We start from the raw sequence: 23,860 nt of genomic DNA on the forward strand, positions 1-23,860 counted from the left end.
TGGAGTTATGTTACTCATGCCTGTTTTTCTGTAATGTTTTTTGCATGTTCTAAATTAAAAAAAAAAAAAAAAAAAAAACTAACCGCCGATTGGCTCTAATATATACGCACATACGATATTATTCGTTGGTCTGATTCATCTATTTGTTCCCGGACTAATCATTTAGATTGAGGCCAGAGTTTCATAACTATACACAGCCTATATGTATGTATGTTTTTATTTATCACTTAAACTCGTTGGAGCAATGTCCTTGCACTTTTGACAGAGTTGTTTTTCCCTACTGTAAATCCCCTACGTTTCGGAACGCCTCCACGTCCTGCAGATCCCCGCGTCTCACCATCGCGTTGGCTCAACCGCAGCGCAGCTATGACTGAATGACGTGCGTCGACGTCGAAACGGCACGCCCACCAAACCCGGAAGTGCAGCGGAGTTGTTTTGATGTCATCAACACGAGTTGCAACGTTGTGGCTTCTATGTTTTTTTTCTAAATAACTAAGTTTGGGTGCCTCTTGTGATCGACATCGATTTTGACTCTCTTTATTCGGAAATAGACGCGGGTAAGTCTACGTAACTAGAATAACTGAAGATAACGCAAGGAGAAGCTGCTCGTGATGAGGAATGGACTAAACATATGCCAGTTAAACTGAACTCGGTTGGACTTTAGATATCAATCATGGACTGTACAGCTCTGGAACACGATGCTATCAAATTCGCCAAACTGGCTGTACAGCACGATCAGAAGGGCAAATACAATGAAGCTGTTTTTTACTATAAGGTAAGCTGAGATTACTTTAAATCCCTTTTCACATTCCTAAACGTGTCTGATGACAAAGAAGTTTATTTTGTGATATCTTGTATATTTGGTTGTGTTTAGGAGGCTGCCCAGGCTCTCATCTATGCGGGTATGGCAGGATCCAAACTAGAAAACATCCAGGACAAAGTGAACGAGTACATGGACAGAGTACAGACTCTCCTCAATGTCGGTTAGTTTATTGTGAACAAGTGACATCATTGAAATGCTGTTTTCATTTTTGCTGACTTGATGAACCTGTTGTGATGACTGGCTTCCTTTTTTCTTTATTCACTTGCATTGTGGTCATCAAAAGTAAAAGCGCCTCCTGTTCACAGTAGAAGGATGGATATGAAAATTGTGCTCATACTTTCCAAGGCCCAACCTTTAGAAATGTATCGCCCACCTAACTGCTCAGACCAAGTTTGAAAGTAGTGTGACTAATACAGCATACAGAAATTCGAAACAAATGCAATACATCCTTCATATTGACGTTTCATCTTGCAACTTCATGTTTTTGATCTTCCTGTAATTCAATAGTCCGCAATTCGCATATGTGTTAGCCTGGGACGTACGGGAAGCAGCCCTGTGATGTACATTCGAAGCCTAAACCCACTTACTGTCCTCTCTGTGATCAGTTCAAGCACAAAGCAGTGATCCTCTGAAGAGCAAACATCAGTTGGATCTGGAGAGGGCATATTTTCTGGTCACGCAGGCATTTGAAGAGGATGAGAAGGAAAACGCAGATGAGGCCATTGAACTCTATACTCAGGCTGTGGAGTTGTGCATTCAAACGGTAAATCTTTACATAAAGAGAAAACCGTTCACATTCTTATTTCGTATAACTGTACTATGTTGACTTAGATACTATCAACAGTTGTGGTGTAACAGCTTTGCAACAGGTGCTGGTGTTAAGCTGGTGGGCCAGTCTGGTTTCATTTCTCTGACTGAGAGTTATATGGGATCCTCTTGTAATCAGAGACAACCTTGTAATCTTTGAACTCTTTCTCTGTCCTACACAGTCCAATGAGACATCAGATCAAGCGCTGCAGGGGAAACTGAAGCAGCTTGCTCGACAGGCACTGGACAGGTGCTTCACTATTTAATATAATAATGTTGTATATAGCAGGCCTCGAGATTGAAGAAGTATATCCAACATAAGCTTTTGTGCATAAGCATTTGGTTTTTGTTCCAAAGCCCTGTCACTTTCTTCTGTCGAGCACAAGAGACATTCTGCAATGTTGTTGTTTGGTTGTACACTGAATGTCATTTTGCCCATCATCCGTTGTTTTGCTATTTCAGGGCAGAGGGACTAAAAGACTCTCTCAGTAAACCTTTGAACCAAGACAAGCCCGTATCAAAAGCCCCTGCTCAGCTGAGGCAGTTCCTGCCTCTGGGTCCAGACTTTTCCCTCCACGACAGACAACAGCCGGTTCGAGCCGTGCAGTCATGCGAGCCGCAGGGTCAACGCTACACTGCGGAGGAAATCGAGGTGCTCAGGTAGGCTCAGAGCTTTATGTGTAAACATGAGTAGAAAATGAGATTCTTACAAATATATAGCAAATTTGGTCACCTCGATGATATGGCTATGATTGTTTGTTTTAGTTGATTTCACAAATTTATATATTTGTTTAATAATAAAACAACTTTTCCTCACATCATTTTCCATTTTGTAGGAAGACCTCCAGGATAAATGGAATGGAGTATGTACCATTCATGAGTGTGGACCTGAGGGAACGGTTCGCTTTTCCTGTCCCCTTCTCGTGAGTGTTTTTCTTTTTTTTTGCGTTTTTGCAGCTGCCTTTCAGACATTCACTGTTCTGCTTGCAGCATTCGACAGCTGTATTTTTCTTTGACCCGAATGAGAATAGTACGATTTTAAAACTCTTTAAAGTATCATGCAGTCTTAGGACCTGCCTGACATGATTCTGTTTACACACAGGGACAAATGTGGAAAACTGGCTTTGTCGCCAAAGCAGAAAGCTATATTCTCACGTTGGGTTCGACCCGATGACCTCTGCAATAACCCCATCATGATCTACACAGTGTCCAGCTTCAGTATCAAACAGGTCACACGTATCTTCATACTAGAGACACATAGACATTTAGGGTCATTTACTTATTTTTTAACAACTTTTAGATTCACAGTAAACACAGTTGAAAAAGTTTATCTGGTTATCTATTAAACGTTCAAACAGTAGTGTATTGGCAACTTTACGTATTGTTTGGAACAGCTGCGATAGAAGTTTTGCCCTACAGAAGCTTTGTTGTTTGCTCATAAATGAGACTCTTAACTTGTGTAACTGTCCCTTTGTTATGTTTGCAGACGGTTGTGTCAGACTGTTCCTTTGTGGCTTCATTAGCCATCAGTGCAGCCTATGAGAGACGCTACAGCAAAAAGTTAATCACAAGGTAGGGTGGGTGTGCCGTGCCTCTGTGTTTGCTCTGAAATGCGCGCGCGCATGTGTGTGTTTGAGTTTGACACATGTTTTCATTTAAAGCCAGGGTTTAGATTATGCACCCGCCTCCCTTCACACAGGACCAAATCAGTGACTCAGTTGATTGTGGTGTAATGTATATATACAGTAATGCGACAGGTGTCCTGGGGCAGAAATGATTTACATATGCACTATATGGACAAAATTATTGGGCCGAGATGTTTATCGATTCCAGTAATTCAAATCAAACATTAATGCTATACCATACAATACAATATTAAAAAACGTTGTTTCCATCTTTGTTGCAACAGTTTTAGATGGTTACCCCCTGGCCTAAGTAACATAATCTTATTGTTCAAGTTTGTGATATTCTGTTCTGTTGATACAGCCTCTTTCAATTCAAGTCTGTGATTTATGTAAACCTAAGTATAAGAACGTATGTATAGTAATAGTGATGCATCCTTTATCAAACATAACTAATGATCTATAATACAATTCGAATTGTAATCTAATTATGTTAAATAATTTATAATTTTATAAATTATGTTATTATATAACTTACTTTATAACATAATAACTATAATGATTTATCATTACCCTGCAGAATTATAAAGTATATAATAGTGTCATGTTTCATTTGTCACATACATAACCATACTCGGTATAGTAAATAGGAAAATGCGTGGTAGAGCACTCTTCAAACAGAATGCAATAAATGTATAATTTATGGATGGTAAAATGTTAAGAATAAAAAATAAATAGAAACCAAAAATATGTGTTAATATATAAATAATATAAATAATAAAGCATATAATATAGTATTAAGTATATAATAATGCACATGGAATGATGTAGTAGCAACAACACCTTGAACTGGCAATATGTGCATTGTAGCAAAGTAAAAAAGTGCTGTGTTGCAATAGTTCATAATTAATCATAATTTATATACTAATATTAAATATGAATAACAATACATATGTGTAAAATGTATATATAAACAAACGTTGTTTGTTTGTTGTAGCATCATCTTCCCCCAAAACAGGAAGGGAGAGCCCGAGTACAACCCCTGTGGAAAGTACATGGTGAAATTACACATCAATGGAGTCCCAAGGAAGGTATTCAAGCCCTCTAAGCTCTGCCTCTTCATATTACAAACATTGATTTTATCATAGTTTGCAGCGGGACAGGTTCCCCAGGCCTTATTGTCATAGTTCAGGTGTGTGTTTCTCGGTCAGGTGATCATCGATGACTTCCTCCCGGTGGACCGCAACGGCGAGCTGCTTTGCTCGTACTCCAGTAATCGAAATGAGTTGTGGGTGTCACTCATCGAGAAGGCCTACATGAAGGTCATGGGAGGATACGATTTCCCAGGCTCTAACTCTGTGGGTATCACCTCGGACCTGTTTTTGTTTATAGATATTTTGGGATGCTGGTCCGAATTCATCGATTCACAGTGTTGTCTAAACCTTCTATCATGTGTTTTTTGTTGTTGTTGTAGAATATCGATTTGCACGCACTTACTGGCTGGATCCCAGAACGTATCGCTATGCACTCAGACAATCAGTCTTTTAACAAAGACGACACTTTCCGCATGCTTTACCAGAGGTGAGGTCGCTTTTTTTTTTTCAAGGAATCGCTCTCATAAGCATGCTGTAAGTCTGCTTAAGATTCTATAGTGAACAGATTTAGTTTCACTTGAGTGCCTTTATTTGATCGGCTTTAATGTTGTGGTGTTGCAGGTTTCACAGAGGAGACGTTCTAATCACCACGGCGACAGGGGTCATGACCGAGGAGGAGGGGGAAAGGTGGGGTTTGGTGCCCACTCATGCTTATGCTGTCCTGGACATCAGGGAGTACAAGGTGAACGTCATGACTACAATAGCACATCATACAATATTGATATTTGAAAAATGATTTATGTCTAAAATGAACACTTAGAAACTGGACCTCTCAAATTTGGACTGAAAACGTATAACATTGCAACATCGTCTCCTCATTGGCTCAGGGTAAACGCTTCCTCCAGCTGAAGAACCCATGGAGTCATCTCAGGTGGAAAGGACGATACAGCGAACGTGACGAAAAGAACTGGACACCAGATCTTCTCAAATACCTCAATTTTGACCCCAAAACGGCACAGAAGTTTGATAACGGTAGGCACATGATAAACTAAAAACGGAACAGCGTATAGTTAAAGCCACCTTATTCACGTATGTTTTTCTTTAAGGGGTGTTTTGGATCATCTGGGAAGATCTGTGCCAGTATTATGACGTCATCTACCTTAGCTGGAATCCTGCTCTTTTTAAAGAGTCGTCATGTATACACAGGTTCATATCATTTTTATTACATCATCACATGTGTTGTGTGATTATCATTCTGTTATATAAGAAAGTGTATGTTGGTTTGCTATTGCAGTAGCTGGGATGGGAAACAGGGTCCGGTGAAGGATGTCTACAGCTTGGCTAATAACCCTCAGTATAAACTGGAGGTGAATTGTCCTCAAGGGGGCGCTGCAGTATGGGTGTTACTCACCAGACACATCACTGACAAGGTGGAGAGAACAGAAGATGAAGTCATTGCTACATTTCAATGCAGTACAGTCATGATTTAGTTGAAATAATGAAACCTCTTTCATTCTCAAAGGATGACTTTGCTCAAAACCGGGAGTTTATTACATTAGTAGTTTACAAGACAGATGGAAAGAAAGTCTATTATCCAGGTAAATAGCCATTTAATGCCTTTATATTGAAGGGTTTAGATACATTGACCCTATGATGCATTATGCCCACCAAAAGCAATTTTGACCTTTAAGATGTAATGTTATACTCAAAAAATAAAATATATTATAACATTTATTGCATCATAAATTTACAACATAAAGTGCCTCTGGAATACGTAGGTAATTGTTTAAATCTTTCGTAATAAATACAAATATATTTATTTCCAAACTAAAGTAAATAACTAATGTTTCATTTAATAAATATTTGATCTGAAGTTTATTAGAATTTTTTTACTTTCGCAGCTGATCCTCCTCCTCACATTGATGGCATCAGAATCAACAGCCCTCATTATCTGACCAAGATTAAACTCACTAGCCCGGGAACCTTTACCCTGGTGGTGTCCCAGTATGAGAAGCAAAACACCATCAACTACACACTAAGGGTAAGACACCATGTTTATGTCTCATCCTGTTTATTGATTTCATTTTGAATGTATAATTTTATTCGATTTACTATGAATAAACCATTCCAGGTGTACTCAGTGTGCAAGTTTAACTTCTCTAAAATCCCGACACCTTACACCCACAGCAAAAGAGTGAGTTCACACCTCCACCCTTGCATTTATAGTCTGGTTGATGGTTATTATTGTTTGATAACTGCTTCTGTATCTCTCTCTCTCCATTTGCTGTTTTCTTGTGTGTAGATTAATGGCCAGTGGAAGGGGACCAGTTCAGGTGGCTGTGGGAACTATAAAGATACCTACAAAAACAACCCCATTTACCAGTTTAACGTTGAGAAAGCAGGCCCTCTGCTCATCGAACTCCGTGGATCAAGGTCAGACCGGTTGTTATTTGACTTTACACCACCAGAGTGGGATTCGGAATAGGTTTTATTGCTATTCTTTACTGGTTTCATTATCTTTCAGTGTTTCAGAGGTAAGCTAACGCGTCTGAGATAAACCATTATTCTCATTCTGTTGAATAGAAATAAGATTCATCAGTTCTTAATCTGTAAATAATAGAAATGTGCTCCTCAGCAGAAGTGTTAACAATAAGAGACAGTGTGTCATGGGAAATCCTTAGGGGTGTAAGAATGTTCTGCACAGTGATGGGCGTTGCCTTCAGCTTGGTTCTTGTATAATAATGTGACACAATCCTATCCTAAAGCTTCTTCCTGTGGCACAGCACATCACGGACAAAGGTTCAATTGTCAGGAAACACACATTTAAATGTGTAAAACCTAAACGCAATTAAAGTCGCTTTGCATCAAATTCGTCTACCAAAGCATGAATGTAAAGTTGTCTTTAATTACATAATGTAATCTGTGAATATTTAAAGGTATTTAAAATAAAAAAGTATTTAAAAAAAAGCAAATACAAGAATTTAAAGGCACAACGTGTGACGTGGGTAGGGGCATCCTGCTCAACCACTTCATCCTGGCAAAAACACCTACACATATTAAAACCCTATTCCATCTCTTTGCAGTGTAGCGTGGAAGGGTATTCTCCATGATGCGTGGATTTCTGATGCAGTATGATGTCTTTGAATATGAATGAGTTTGTCTTTCTCTCTGCAGGCAGTACAGTGTGGGCTTTGAAGTGGTGACAGTATCTACAGTTGGGGATTCAGGCGGTTCCAGCTCTCAAAAGCAAGGCAGCGGGGATTACCGGTAAATATTAGCACGCTCAGTTCTTTAAAGGAAGACATTTTTCTGAACTCTATTTCCAACTTCCCTGAAAATTGACTAATGCCGCTAACCTCATTTTGTGCAGTACAAACAGAATACTTCATATTATCATGCAGTAATAAGTAGTTTAGGCAGCAGTGTGCTAAATTATCAGTGCATACTACATCAGTATCGTAGTATATATTTATCTTTGGATATTTGCAGCTAGTTGACCTGTGTATACTGAGGGAAAATGCAATATTACCATGTATTTCATGTACTTTTTAATGATTATCGGCATCAGACAACATAGCTTAGCTTTTTTTAAACATATATCATTTTATTCTGTTAGCAGAAGCCTCAACACTAAAAGTGGGTTTGTAATCGGCATACATTATTTTGTACATAGCACATAGTATATTCATAATATGTAAATCTTTTGCTCTTGTGCTCATTCAAATAACCCCTTTTATTCCTCTTCTTCCTATAACAGATGTGGTTTCTGTTATATGGAGGCCGAGCACTTGCCTGCTGGAATTTACAACGTGATCCCCACGACCTTCCTCCCCAAACAGGAAGGTCCGTTCTTCCTTGACTTCAGCAGCACTTCTCCACTGCGGGTATCTCAGCTGCAATAAGGACATGTTGCAGTAGAGAAGTCTAGATGTATGCAGCCCATAAAATCTTTCTGCAGCCACGACCCTTGCCTTTAGACGGCGCTTGTAGCTCCCCGCTGACATGCAAGAGGCGCCACATGCCACATTTATAATGTTTGTTATGATAGATGGCATATGACTGCTGCAACTTGTGCTGTGTGGTGCTCAGGGGGATGGGTTAATAAAGAGTCGTGGTCCCAAATTATAATCATAAAGGATGTGTGTACACTTGACCTGAAAGACCATTTCACTCAGGAGACTATAAAACAGGGATTCTATGTTGTTGTGTATTAAATATGTCACAGATATCTGCTGTGTACACATATTTCTAAGGGCTCTTCCTCTGATCTGATCAGAGATGTCCATACAGATTTGAGTTGCAGGGCTTCTTTTCAGTAGATAAACAATCAGTCGATTTGCCAAATTATTTTTGCTTTCCAGTGCTATTTAAACGTTTCAGCCATCAATATGCGATTGCACAAATGTTTGCTTCACTATACCAGCAGAGAAGTGTACGTTTACATATTAAGACATAAACTGAATGTTTTATATCAATAATGGATGTAACTGTTGAAGTTCCTGTTGGAGGATTGTGCAGGTCTTAATTTTGATATGTTAAGTTAATGTCCTCAAATGTATTTATTTGCTGGGATTAAAACATAAGTGTACGTGTCATACATTATCACAGATGTTTAACATTTCAGAGTTGAAGGAACAGTTCTCCCAAAAATGAAAATTCTGTCTTTACTCACCCTCAAGTTCTAAATCTGTATACATTTTGTTCTGAAAAGAAGAAAAGTAAGAAAAATGGCTTTATAAATGTCTTTGTTTTGTTGAACACAAAAGAAGATATTTTGAAGAATGTAGGAAAGCAAACAGTTCTGGGGCACTTTTGTCCTACTATGGTAGTCAATGGTGGCCGAGAACTATTTGGTTACAAGCATTCTTTCAAATATCTTTCTCTGTGTTCATCAGAACAAGAGGGGGAATAAATTACAGAATTTTCTTTTTGAACTGTACCTTAAAGCATAAACGCATGAATCAGAAACCTTTAAAACAAGATGTGACAGAGTAATGTGCTTTCACTGAAGAATATTCATTTACATTCAATTATATTTCTGAATCCATAGGGATTCATTGTCATTTATTGCATTTAATGATAATAGCAAAGTGTTTTGAGAATTTAAAGTTCTTAAACATTTTTTTCTTGCCCCATAGACTATGGTGCCAAACTGAGATTTAATTTAATGGGATTGTTACTCAGCCCCAGGCCATGCGAGCTGTAGGTGACATTTTTTCTTGAGTAGAACCATAAAGAAGATTGTTTGGTAAATTCGCAAGTCGTGAGCGCGCTTTGCAGAACAGAGCAATGCGAGCATTTGTGTTTATGAAACATAAAAAAAAAATGAACGATTGTTTCGTTAGATAAGACCCTTATTCATCGTCTGGTATCGTTTAAAGCTGCAGTTTAACTGCAATTTTGACCTTTAACCGTTTGGAGTCCATTGAAGTCCACTATATGGAGAATAATCCTGGAATGTTTTCATCTAAAACCTTGATTTCTTTTCGACTAAAGAAAAAGATACATAACTTGGATGACAACAGGGGTAAGTAAATGGTAAATTATCATGAAAATGTATGTCAAAAAGTGAACAATTCCTTTAAGCTCAACACTCGACTCTTTGACAGGTGGACTCAACAGACTCCCATTATATGAAGCAAAGAGGGCTGTGGATTTACCAAACAATCTTCTTTATGGTTCTACTCAAGAAAAAAATGTCACCTACATCTCAGATGGTCTGGGTGTGAGTAAATGAACAGCAAATTTGAGTTTTTGAGTGAACTATCCCTTTAAAGTTGTTGTTCTATGGTAGACAACAGCATTTTATAAATGGATAGCTTATTTAAGTGTGATCATCCTCTTGACTAGTACTATACATCAGGTATTTTATCAATTTTTTATTACACCAGCTTTGTAAACAACAAAAAGACCAAACATCATAAATCACTTAAAAATACTAGTTTGATCTTATTTTTTCTTCAGCAACAGACAAAAGAACAAAACAAACAGGAGATAAGGTGAAGTACATCTGAGACGACAAGCTCAAACAAATACACCAGATCTGAAGCTCTCTAAATCCAACAACTACTGTACGAAAGCTTGAACATTCAATATCTTCCTAATCTCAGTGTGGTAAAACCAGGACTGACACCAGCCAAATTTTAGTTCGATCGATAAATCTGTTTGGCTGTTGCCTGACATTTCTCCTCCGTTTTATTGTCAGCTCAAGACGCCACGAAACTGCATATATTGCTCAATTCAATACACGGTGTCCACTCGTGTAAGGGAAGCTCGTGTTATTTGGTTTGTGAGAGACAGGTGAAAAGTGACAGGTGCCGATGCAAGAAGGTGACCTGTGACATGCAGTTTGTTGACTTCTTTTCTGTTGCAGCGAAGAAGCAGATGTTCAAAGCTCCTTGGAAGATTTTGAATTCTTTTGAACAAAGTCCAGGCTACAGCGTTAACATGCACAGGTGTCCTAGCTACACATTTACTGGAAAGGCTGTAACACTATACTGCCACACAAATGTTTGTGTATATTGACCGGCCCGTGACACTGTTATGATAGTACAGACAAAAGTGCACAAATCGACAGTATATTACATCTCTTCATGAATTTTATAAAGCTCCCAAGTTAAGACAAGTGCTCACTACAGTGACTTCTGCAGACATTATCACTCTTTATCCTGTAGACTACAGAACCTGTGGTACTTTATGACGATGTTAATGATCACAATACATAGTCTTATTTTCAAAAGGTGTTCTTAGAAGAGCACATTTAATATAGTTTCGACCAAATGGAAGATTTGTCTCTTCTGCACATCGTGTCAGAGTCCAAACACTCATGAGATCCAGCCAACGTTCAATCTGAAAGTTGACGGAACGTTCAAGACGGTGAGAGGAATAGACAGAGATGACTTAGGCAATGAGGATGAATACATCAATGTCAATGTAGCGGCTACAGCCTTCACATCCCGTCGAGCAGGATCGTGGTCGTGGAGGAGTGCTGGGCAAGACTGAGAGGATCAGCGTTTTTTCTCCTTTCCGTTCGGCTGAGTTTTAGAGAGAGCAGGCGAAAACGACTATCAAGGCCGAAGGTCGGTTTGGCGCTGGTGTTGTTATTGTTGAGACTGTTGTCGAGTACAGCTTCAGCTCCCTCTGCTCTGTCACCTGTATACAATCATAAAAAATACAATTTTTATTTAGTGAGATTGTTTCTAAAGGTGATTTTTCTGATCAGAAGTCACAAATGAGAAGAAAATAAGTTAAATCAGAGCTGTCATATCAAAGTTATGAATCAAAATGATTGAATCTGAATCAAAAATAACAAATACATCAATATTTGCTGAGAAAAAACACATTTTCCATTATCTCAACCCCTAACAAGGGCACAGGTGCAAACAGGCATGGGAGAGAAAAAACTGGTAAGATTGCCTCGCATGAGAAACTAGAGCAATACTAGCACGTGCAGCACATTCTGGTGTTCATCCATCAGGGCCAATGCATCTCACCTCTCTCTACATCGCACTCAGGGGAAGAAGCTCCGCTGCATTCGCTGCGAGGGCCCAGGATGGGGGACATCAGACTGAAGTCAGACAATGAGACTGTGCTGGGCAGGTCCAGGCTGCAGGGACGAGAGTAGGGGGCGGGGGACGAGGAGGACGGAGAGCCAGATGATGAGGAAGAAGAGGAAGAGAAGGGACAAGGTAGATCCAGAGGGCTGTTTGTCCCAAAGCTGAAGCTGCTGGAGGACTCTGAGTCTTCTTCAGACATGGCCCTGGAGTTGTAATTTTCATCCTCGAAGGAACCAGGTGCCACTGCGGGGTGATAAATCATATATATATATATATAATATATATATATATATATTATGTTTTAATTTGTCTAAATAGATGATAAAATGTAGGTGCCTATGTGAGATCACTAAAAAGACCTTGGACTCTCATGTGAATAAAAACAAGTAAACCATCAAATTAACATAGGTATGTGTGTTTAGTGACATTTTAGGTTAATGTTCAGCACCCATAATTTGTCTTCTGCATGTTAAAGCATTCCTGTAGCTGCTCTTTGAATGACACTGAGCTCATAAATGCTGATTTTATCAGTTTCCGTCCTTTACTGCTCATTCACACTTTACGAATCACATGCATAAGTCCATCTAACTACAGGATAAATTATCACCACAAGGAGGAAGAACGCTGTGTCATTTCTTTGCCACTAGTGTCATCAAACAGAACATACATTTACATACATTTAGGCATTTGGCAGATGCTTTTATCCAAAGTTACCGTGCATTACCCTATACATTTATACATAGGTATCTTCAATCCCCTGGGATCCAACCCACACTCTTGCTTTGTTAACACAATGCTCTTACCACTGAGCTACAGGACACATACAAAAATGATATTTTATTAGTTTATCAAACAAATAGTTCCACCTCAGACAAACATAATTGAATGAGTCAATGTTACGGAATTGGGATTTTTTAATAGCAACGGTCTTGCCGTGAAAAAAATCTACCTAAATGCTTTACTTATAACTCTTGTTAAAAAAGATGGTAAGGTATTAATTTACACATTTCACCTTCTGACCAAAGTCAAAACTTTATAAAATAATACTAAAAGAGCATTTCATTGGTGATTTGCACAGTTTTGTTTGTTTTTAAGACCTCATACAACCCTTAGCAGAACCACAATGAACCTCAGAAGGCTCAATTCAGTTCGCTCAATACTGCAGCGCAGCCATTTAAAGGGGTGATGCAACGGTGTGTCCTGCATTCTGACTTCTTTACAGTGTTAAACGTGCTGTCTTCTCATGCTTTATATGGTCAAATTGTCAAAAAACGAGTTGGAAGTATTACATACTATTTCTGTGCTCGATAAACTCCTCCAGTGTTCGTACAGGTTACATAACAACTTTTCTTAGTCCCTTTTTTCCCGGAAAAGCACGAGGCACGCACACGCATCAACCATGGAGAGCGGGAGAAGGAGAATGCGCAAAAAGTCACTTTCACTTGTGTGCAGGAGAGAGAGAGAGAGAGAGAGAGAGAGAGAGCGAGCACTATGTTCGCGAAGTTCAGCTGTGTTGTTTCTTCGCTGATGAATGTTATATAGGCCTAAACGGTAAATATAACGCTGGATTTGGTGATCGTTTGAAACTGACAGATGGAGCAGCAGTCCCAGTGCTAAAATACTCTGGACATGAACCGCACGTGTTAAGTTTTCTTGGCAATGTGTGTGCACGTGCTATAGTTCCACCCCCACACGTGTCGCATGTTTTCGGAAATAGTCGTACAACTGAATCTGTCTTTTATAAATGTGATCAAACTAAAGACTCTGCGGATACTATTCTGTAAATCCTCAAGATTAATATGAGATATACAGAAACTGTTGAGTTAGGGCGGCTTATGTAACTCACACAAAGACGTGATTCAATACACCAAAACATCAAACAGGGTAAAAACAAGAATGCATCCTGCTTGGTAACCCCCAACTCGATTATTCCAGAATATTGGATTTGTTTTCTACCATTAAATCCAATTCTGCTGAGGTCAGAGGAAAGCCTTAAGACCATTTTTGAAACATAACAGCTATTTGTCTTGGTCCTATTAGTCTTAATCCATCATCAACCATCAAATTGTATTTTCCAGTAAAAGTTCCTAACCTCAAAGCTTCATGCATGTGATCAGGGGTCTCATTTATAAACGTTGTGTACGCACAAAACGGGCTGCATTTATGGTCTATCATGCATAACACACAAACAATGCTTGTGAATCAAACAAGGGACTCGACAAGCAATCTGTCAGCTTACATAGGGTCTAATATTAAAATTTTTCTAAGCAAGGAAAGCTACTAAATGTTTGAAACATGTGAGGAGTTACATTGTTCTTCTTGAAATGTAATTCAAACAAAAGACAGCCGTGAGAGGCTGAGAACGAAAATCTCGACTTACTCGATATCCCATCAGAGTCCATTTTGAAGCCGGAGAGATCTTCACCAATAACGCTATTACCCTCTGAACCGACGCCTCTCTCCCGCGGGCCCATGCCTGAGGAACGTCTGCGCTCGTGGATCTCATCTGAGATCATCTCCAGGTTCCTCAAGGCAGATTTATATTCCCCTTTAGCTTGTGTTAGCTTCACCTGCAGGTCATCTACATTTTTCTTCAGTTGCTGAAGAGAGAAGAGAACATATAAAATTACGCTAACTTAAAGAATAAAGATGGCAAACAAGCAAAGTACAGTAAATAAATATCCAGGTGTAATGCACAGAATTCAAATCATGTAGATCTTTTACAGTCCAAACAAATCCAGAATGATGCATAAATACAAATGATTTCCCAAATCTACTGCATTCTTTTTAGTGGAAGACATCTCAACAACCTTAAAAACTTGATATGTTGACTGTACTTCGATACAAAGACCTATTTATCGAAGCAGATGGAATAAAATTACAGATTCCCCTTAAATATCTTTTAAGAACCAAGTCATCTTTTGTATGAATGTTGCTCTACAGTGGATTTACATACTACAGTATATACTATAGTAATTACTTTAGTACACTGTAGAAAACTCCCTAAATACTATGGTATTCTTGAACCTTGCTTTAGTAATACTAGAGTAAACTGAAGTATGCTATTGTAATCATACTATAGTACACATAGTATTTACTTTAATAAACTCTTCTATACTACAGTAAATTATTGTCATTATTTTATAGTATAATTACGATAGTATAGTAAAGTCAACTCCGGTATTTACTAGGGATTATCGATATCGTGTTATCGCAATAGCAAATTTGTCTCAATATTATCGTGGTCACATGACTGTATGAAACGATAAGGTCTAACATCCGGGCCCAACATAGAGAATGTTCGAAAAAATAGTAGATGTTACCTTTGTGAAGGTCTACCTGGCGCAATTATTTTATAAAAGGGATTTTTAGGTCATTTGACCAATCTCATACTATAACCCGTAACTCTAAGTAACAGTTATAATTAGAGGATAAAGAAAAGAGGATGCTTATGACACGTTTCCAAGCCATCATTGCCATAAATATTGCACAATGGATGCTATACCGAGGTATTATCGTACAGTGAGTTTTTTATATTGGTACATCCCAAGTATTTACTATAGTAAGGTTCAAAAATACCATAGTAAACTAGTAAAATTATAAGTGTACTATAATATTTTTTATGTGTAATTTGTTAGCCTAATCTATGTGCAGCCGTACCTCAAGCTTCAGGTAATATTTTGCCTTCATTTCAAAGTAGGGCCTGCAAAAGAAATGAGGAAAAAGCCATTAGTACAACTGTAAGAGCCTATAAATAACATGGTGCATATTACCCCGGCAACCGTTCTCCACATGCTGACACATTAGGCAAATTCTGAGTGAGAGGATAAGACAGAGAGATGAGCTCCACTGTGAATCATATTCGCTTGCTGAGAATCCCACCCTCCCCTCAGATATTCGCTCTCATCCACTTTGCACCTTTTTTTACTACTCTGCTCACTAAAACAGTAAGAAGCTTTTGGAGATGGCCGAAAAGACTGACTTAAACCTGTGTACCCTCCTTGTTTAAAGAATTAGCATAAGTGAAACCATTTCTATTATGTAAACCTTGGCCACATGAAGATTTTTATTGGCGTGAAAAGCACGCATTTTTGCATCTCACAGCGTCTCTAATAGATTCATTTGCGTGCATACTTCGACTTGCTGATGGTGCGTTTGAGCTTCTTCTCAAGCTGTTTCATGGGGCCCATGGCGGCAGTGTACTTTGCTGCTGTCTCTTTGTGCAATAGCTCGCTGCGTGATTTGATCTGTTCCGCCTCCATCACCTGCACACCAAAAGCATTTTTAAGTCTTCCCATGAATGAATCTATTGAACAGTCAAAGCAGATCTGCGGACCACTGACCCGCTGTGTAGCGTGGTTGAGCATCTCCTGCCACGCCGAGTCGAACTGCCGCTTGTCGTCCTCCAGCAGCCTCTGTTCGGCCAGAGCGATGGTCTCCTTGGCCGCACGCAACACCTCAGCGGCCCTCTGAAAGTCCTGTGTGGACCTTTGTGCTTCCAGCTGAGCCTAGAGAGCAAAAAGACAGCGGATCTGTCAGAGATCAGTGACAGGTGCCAGGGACGACAGCCAGCACTCCATCCCCATTAGACATTCAGCAGGACAGTGTTTGGCAGACACCCGCTCAGAGCTGCCTGAGCCCTTCCGTCAAACGCCTCATAAGTAGAAGCTTTAGGAAATCATTGTCAGGCACAATACATAAACAATTCAAATTTTTAGAAAGCTTTAGCACAATGACATAGTTAAACAGTTTCACACACTGAAACTCAAGCGTCAATTGTGGGAGCAATTCACGATGACAGTCAAGAAAAAGAAGTCAAAGACTTCACATGACGCTCCCAGGGATGTATAATAATCTCAGGGATAATCCTGAGCCTGCTTTTTCAGCCCTTCTTCCTGCATCTTTTCCTCACCCTCACAAAAAACCTATTTTTAGCTCAGGCTTCAAAGTTGATGGGATGCAGCATTGCCGCGGAAAGCTGACAGCAGGGGATCAGCTGCAGAGACCCCCAATCCACACAGCAAAGGACACAGAGTGATGCCCACAATCCAATCACATATACTGTACATATGTAAAGAATAATGTGTAGTTAGTTTTAATTCCCAATACGGGTCTTGCATCACCTTAAGGGGGTTTCTTTTGCAATAACCAGCTGACTGTACATTACTCCAGATATTACTTCAGTTAAATGTACACATATATCATTTTAATCTAACTTTTAAAAGGTCTCATATTGACATTTGTTGAAATGCTGTTTTTATCTTTTTTGTCCATTCTCCTGACTCTGGAATATAAATAAGGTCACTTATTCATAGACATCTGATATAACCTGATATATAAAACAAGGCAATTCATGATCTCAACCTTGAGATCATCTCTCGGAAATCCAATGCTGAATTCTGTCTGCGCACACATCCTGTCAACACAGGAAGTTTCTTTTAACATCTGCAAACCATTTGCCATTTGATAAATGTAGCATTATACAATTCTCACGGTCTAAAGATTACTGATTTAGAAGCTCTGAAAAATCTTTGGTTTGAGTCCTTAACTGCACTATTAAACAGAGCCAAGTGCACCAATAGATATTCACCAAAAAAGCACACTTTCCACAAACTATTACAGACACACCCACGAGGATAAGGTTAGATTTCAGTCTCCCTCCCCACAAGAGGTCAAGAAGTCAACACTTTTGGAATGTGTGGATGGGAAGACAAGCAAGTCGTAGTCGTGACATGCAGGTTATTTATGAAATAGAATAATTTATTACAGACATATTTACTGGGCCAGCAATCTGATATCCACAGCCAAATTCTGAGGAACAATATCTGTGGGATTTTGTTGTTTGAATTATGACTCAGAATAAATGTCAAAATAATGTAATCGAGTCAACTTAACAATGTATCCCAACAGGCAGCCCCAGATGGATTCTTCAGAGATACTTTCACATTTTCTAGGCTGACATTCTGGGAAATTGTGCAGAACTCGATGATTAAGTTTGATAAAAAAAACAAGTTTTACGAGCACCCAGCTATCTAAGGGGCTCATTATGGTTAGGGGTGGATTGTGGGTGGTCTGATGAAAGAGTCCTACGAAGATGCATAAAGATTCTAGAACATTACCATAATGCTTTGTAATAGTCAGGAAAAGCACATTTTCTCTCACAGTTCTTATGAAATATCACCGAAATAGAGACGAGGCACAGTTAAAGCTCTGCTGCATTCAAGCTTTTACTGCAGAGAGACGGCACACGATTGTAATAGTTCAAATAGTGAATAAGACGTCTGTCTGTAATGCCTGGGGAGAGTTATCTGCTTTTTTATTTATCTCTTTCAGCCAATCATCGGAGCCATGAATGTCATTTGACTACCCAATCTGGAGGTACAGAAAAACAAATGGTTATGAAATGTTAATATCTCACGATGTGCCTTTTCTCTCCCCAAAAACAGCAATTTGCCATATCCAAGAACAACAATTTTGGCCAGTCTTAGGCATCTTGGCTGGCTTGAGGGTCTCGCTTTCTAACCAGATTGAGAAACAACCCCGAATATCTTCACACAGCAACTTAATTTGAATCAGCATCCTGTTGGACTGTTCATAGAAAACAAAATTCTTCTTATATTTGTATAACTATATTTTTGCTGTTTTGATCCAAAGCAAATTTTGAGCCAATTGAGAAACAGAAAAACACTACGCTACCCCTATTGCTTTTAACCAAACAACCAACCACTGGGTCACAATACTATTGTACTAAAAGCACAGCGCTGTGTCAGTGCATAAAATAAGTCACTTAGAAATCTTCCCTCGTGGAAGGGGAAAACATCTAACACATCTTGAACTACCGTGCCCCAGTTTTACAGCGGGTCAACACTTCCACTTTAGCTTTTTCAGTCACTAGGTCCGTCAAGTGTTGTATAAAATGAGGAACTTGGAGCAACATTTTCACACTTTTCTCACATTTGCTTCATCGCCACCACCAAACACAGCTGCAGTTCTCCCACTGGGGTTAATAGATGATTTGCTCTCAGAATACCACCAGCCCCTAAAAAAAAGAGAACTGAGATTTCTCTCTTTCGGTAAAACTTTTTAATGCCCTGCTGAATGAAGTCAGCTACCCGTGACAGATTTGAAGTTAACACTGAAATGCAATCCAACAGATAGCAGACAACAAGATGATAGCACAACAACCCCCAAAGATGAGGATAAGTGAAAACGCTTCGTAGAAACGAAACCGTAGCCTGCCAATTTAGAAAACCCAGTTGCGTGGGTGAGGTTGGCTTCTGGAAAATACTATCGGGATTTTTTGTTTTGATTTCTTTGGCTCACCTGTCGAGCCACCCGCCGGGCTTCCCAATACGGTTTTGATTCCTCCACAGCTTTGCCGATCTTCTTCACCAGCTCATCCAGCTTGAGTGTAGCTTCCACCAGCTCGGAACGAAACTTCTGTCTGGCATCCTGGGGACAGAATATTTATAAACTCAGTGTGGCGGAGTTCGGATTGTGAAGCTAAAACATACGCCGTATTATGTACAGGCATTTATTAATTGTTTGGCAAAAAACATTATTGAAGCAGCACTAACATTAAGAAAACATTATGCGGCACAAACTACATTTTCGTTTGACCTCTGCAAAGAATCAATAACAGAATATTTTTAATTGAATACAATTCATAAACAACAAAATATTAAAGGAATATTAATATAATAATATAAACAAATATTTTATACTAAATGTATAACTCCGACTGCATTATTCTAAAATAAAAAAGTAATATTCAGTCAGGATGCCTTGAGGGTTAGTAAAACATGGGGACATTTTCGCCTCTGAAATATCGCTTTAACTTTAGGCCAGGCACGTGCAACCGATTATTCCATCAATACATTCAAATTATTATTTTTCATCATAAGACTATTCGGGTTTCAAGTGCCCTTGGATATATGCAGAAGATAGTCTTTTGAGAATTCAGAGTACAAGTATTCCCTACATTAAAAAGTGACATCAGTTTATCTGTAATCAGATTAGAAAGAAGACGTAAGAACTGCTGTAACACATACTGTAGCAAAAACAAGCTTTTTATTTGAGAGAAAGTAACAAGATTAAGCCTTGTTCACCAAAACTCTAATTATTTAAACAGAAAGTGTTTTTTTCTGAAAAAAAGAAAACATACGATGAGACATAACAGTTCAAAAAGGTCCCTCTTAAAGTGCCACAGGGACACTGACGCAAAGGCAATGGTAATTTGCCAAATAGCTCAGTCATGAGGTTGTCTGTTAATCAAACTCTGTTAAGAATCATGAAGACTGCAGATTTGTATTCTCAAACAAAAATGTTTGGCATTGACATTAGCTGAAGGCTATATAAACAGTTTTTTTGGAATGAGGGTTCTCTTGGATTAAAACAAGTGAACGGCTTTACTAAATTCCTTTTACTGGTTGAGCTACAAGAACACTTCAAATGAGACACTGTGTTAACACACTTCAAAGTCCAATGTGTCTTTTTTTGGATGATCTATTGACAAAAATGCAATGTAATATATATGGATGCACCAATACCATTTTTCAAAGACAGAGTAGCCTACGAGTACCGATATATTTTTCTGGTATTCGCAGACACTGATGCCTGTACCGATGCAACCCTTTCAAAACACAGTGAGACTAATAAAAATAGAATAGCTTCATAACAACAAACAACTCCAACTCAAATACATTATGAAAAAATAACCATTTTAAACTTTCAAAGAAAATTTTTCAACAAAGTTTAGTCAGTTATGTCTTTGGTATCGTTGCATTTTTCCGAGTATGAGTACATCAGCTTAGTATCGGGACCAATAACAGTATCGGTGCATCCGTAATAATATACATAACCATGTCTTCAGATGTGCATAGAGACCTTACATAATGAATTGTTATGTTTTTATTATCTAAGAATGAGCTATTTCTATCTACATACATCGCCTCCCCTTACATGGAATGCGCCATGTTGTTTCTAAGGTAGCCCTAAATGGACAAACTGCTATACAGAGTGCGATTCATAAGAATCGTCAAAGAAGTGAAAACTTGACAGCATATTAGTCCTGTGTCGGCCACTGTTGGTTGCAATTCGCAACTTCACCACTAGATGCTGCTACATTTTATACACTGGACCTTTAATAGGTGTGTCTCCTATAAATAAAGACTTCTGAGTCTGACATCTATCAAACTACAAATATAAATGACCTTGTACCTGTAAATCTAGCATAAGCTTTCCACTTTTAATCCTTACATCTGCAGGAAGAAATGTATAGGTTTACTGTCTCAGCGCTTGCATTGTTCATGGAAAACTTTTCCAGGGCTGACACAAAAACCTAAACAAAAGGCAACAATCAGTTTTATTCCTAATCCTCGCTGCTTGCCTGTTCTTTATAACACAAAAGATTAGTCCATTCTTTACACACTCAATGCGAGTACTGTTAACTAACTTGCTGATATATTCAGCGAGGAAGACTGTTTGTCTGTTGCGTACTTGCTGACATTGAAATACGAAGGACATTGTAAATCCTGTGAACAATAAAGCTACAGGAGAAGGTAATAAATACTGTAATTGAATTACTGTGATGGCCATAGAAATGAGTAAATGAGAGAGTAATTCGACTTCGACTCCTGTTTTTGACCCACAGACATACTACAGCTTTGCTAAATCGTTTTATTGAATTATTCAATTAGGAGGACAGGCGCAAACAATAAACTCAGGAGAATCTGGGACAGTTCAGCAGGAAAAATGTAACGCCTAATATAATCTCACAACATATTTTGTCCTGGGTTTTAGAATATCCAAATCAGACTGTTTCTCATGATACTTACAATCCAGATTGATCCGATCTAGAATTACTTTAGTGCATAATCCAGACATTACAATGTATTCTGTTTAGTGCTGTCCCAGTGTTTAAAATCCAACCATAGTACAGTTGACCTATTAAGCTTCAATCCGTGACTTTTTGGGTTAAAAATTATCAAAAAAAGGTTATTGAGCAAGTGCATGAACAATCAATGTCCAAAACTTTCTTCTTTCCCTACCACGTATCACAACAGTAAGCTTATAGTAATGCCACAATATTTGAGCGGTCAGGTCGGATTATACAGGAAATGTCAGTTGTATATAAAGAAACTTAAATTCTATGTTTCAAACAGAGCTGTTGATAGAGAGGGAAAATGTATGAATGGCAGCTTTAAGAATTTACCATTTGATATAAGAGGTCTGAATATGACATTTCCATAAAGAACAGGAATTACTATATAGCGATATAGAAATATGTCTAATTTCATGTCTTAGAGAATAGGAATATAATATCGAGTGCAAACTTGTGGATATTGGATTCTGCATTCATACCTCAAGCTCTGTTTCACATCTGTTGATGTCATCTGTTGACTGGTTAAGTTTCTCAAGCTCTCCCTATGAAGAAAGGTCAGGTGATTAGTCAGAAAAAATATATATAGACTACTTATGGGATATAGATATGTGTTCATTCCTTTAATCTTCGGAATGTCACGACTATTTTGTCAGTAAATAAGGTTACAGGGTGAATTTTATAAGGCATGTTTCACCTGTCTTTGCTCCCCCTATTGGTGATCTGAAATGAATTAAATTGGGGCTTTTTCAATTTGTCATTTTTCATCATAATTTTAGCAGTAATAAGAAAAGGATATGTTGGTCCTTTTAAATACTATTATGAAAAAACATTGGGTACCATTAAAATGATCGGGAAATTATTTTTGTAGTGTGTTTTTGGGCCTTATTCCAGTGGATTTCTAATGGTTCCCAATTCACATCCACCAGATAACATTACAACACATTAACACCAAAGTTCACTTCAAAACAATGCATTATTCCCTTTTTACTTTTAAATCTATTGAACCTCTGTGATTTCTTTTTTTCAAATAGGGGAAAACAGAAAAAAAATTAAAAAAAAAGAAATTTAAAGGCGGAAACCACTGTTAACGCTCTTATTTATTTTAAAACAGATACGGGATGGACGTAGATTACACAAATTGCATTTTGCTCTAAACAGCAGAAACAGGCAACAATGTGCCGCAATATCCACAATTCATAATAAACAAGTTGCATCAACACATCAGTGACAACAGAGATTAATATGCAACGACAATAAGCGAAGTGTGATGAAATAAATCAAACGAATCTACAATATAACTGAATTTGAAATGACACCTTCCTTTCGTGCACATCAGACACACATGATATCAATTGCACAAGCACCTGAATTCTCGGATCCACCTCCTCTTCCTCGGGTGATCCAAATTCTTCGTCTGATCTGTTTTCCTTGTCTGTGTTGTCCATTTTATTTTGTTTAATTTTATTGCAGAAAACGCTGAACAAAGAGACTCTCTCCTGTGCAACAACGACGGATCTGGTTTGTACAGGCTACCAAAAGCGTAGGCCTATAGAGGCTACTCGTTCATGAATGCCCGATATCCTTCTTTCATATTGGATGGATTTGTATATAGAATAAAATAAAGATGCCGGCGTGTCGGTGCATGCTTTGAGAATCACCGCACACACAGACACACGCGCCGCTTTGGCGTATGGGAGATGCAGACGGTCTTGTCCCCGCCCCCTCATTTCGGCACTTGACGTCAATTGAACACTGTGTATATAAACCATTACTGTACAAACATTCATTATCTAAATAACATAATCATATCTGTAGTTTCTAAATGTTCTTAAGGCTGTTTGTCATTGGACAAAACATCCTGAAAAGGTCACAGGAGTATGACATAAACTGTATTTCACTGAAGGTTTTGTTTAGCTTCAGGTCAGAATTATTTTAATATATTTTATTTTATTATATAATAATAACGGATGGATTTTGAGCGAAGGTGAAAGGAATCGCTTGGTTGTTACTTTGCGAGCAAATGAAAATGAATGGTTATGTTATGTTTAGAAAATTGCAAAGTATTCTGAAATGAA

At 38.4% G+C, this 23,860-nt stretch overlaps 2 protein-coding genes across 3 annotated transcripts; one reads left to right on the forward strand and one right to left on the reverse strand.

The window, feature by feature from the left end:
• The first annotated feature begins 333 nt into the window (after positions 1-333).
• capn7 (calpain 7) lies at positions 334-9,066 on the forward strand. The gene is made up of 21 exons (XM_079469277.1): positions 334-775; positions 875-983; positions 1,429-1,586; positions 1,813-1,880; positions 2,093-2,290; positions 2,467-2,553; positions 2,733-2,859; positions 3,117-3,202; positions 4,250-4,343; positions 4,464-4,610; positions 4,727-4,833; positions 4,968-5,088; positions 5,234-5,378; positions 5,453-5,552; positions 5,641-5,776; positions 5,869-5,944; positions 6,248-6,387; positions 6,478-6,540; positions 6,649-6,779; positions 7,521-7,613; positions 8,104-9,066. Exons 1-21 carry the CDS (start codon positions 674-676, stop codon positions 8,246-8,248), a joined length of 2,433 nt encoding a protein of 810 aa, XP_079325403.1. The 5' UTR covers positions 334-673; the 3' UTR covers positions 8,249-9,066.
• Positions 9,067-10,131: 1,065 nt separating this feature from the next.
• On the reverse strand, positions 10,132-23,518 carry sh3bp5b (SH3-domain binding protein 5b (BTK-associated)). 2 transcript variants are annotated; one of them, XM_079470194.1, is made up of 9 exons: positions 23,150-23,518; positions 22,265-22,327; positions 19,226-19,354; positions 16,246-16,410; positions 16,037-16,167; positions 15,563-15,605; positions 14,283-14,502; positions 11,840-12,145; positions 10,132-11,498 (listed from the first exon to the last, which is right to left on the reverse strand). In XM_079470194.1, the coding sequence occupies exons 1-9, from the start codon at positions 23,228-23,230 to the stop codon at positions 11,296-11,298; spliced, it is 1,341 nt and encodes a 446-aa protein (XP_079326320.1). In that variant the 5' UTR covers positions 23,231-23,518; the 3' UTR covers positions 10,132-11,295. The 2 variants fall into 2 exon arrangements, with proteins under 2 accessions (XP_079326320.1, XP_079326321.1); XM_079470195.1 differs by lacking the exon at positions 22,265-22,327 and having other exon boundaries at positions 10,208-11,498; positions 23,150-23,456.
• Positions 23,519-23,860: the final 342 nt, after the last annotated feature.

Source organism: Barbatula barbatula (assembly GCF_947034865.1).
Source record: "Barbatula barbatula genome assembly, chromosome: 12".
NCBI lineage: Eukaryota > Metazoa > Chordata > Actinopteri > Cypriniformes > Nemacheilidae > Barbatula > Barbatula barbatula.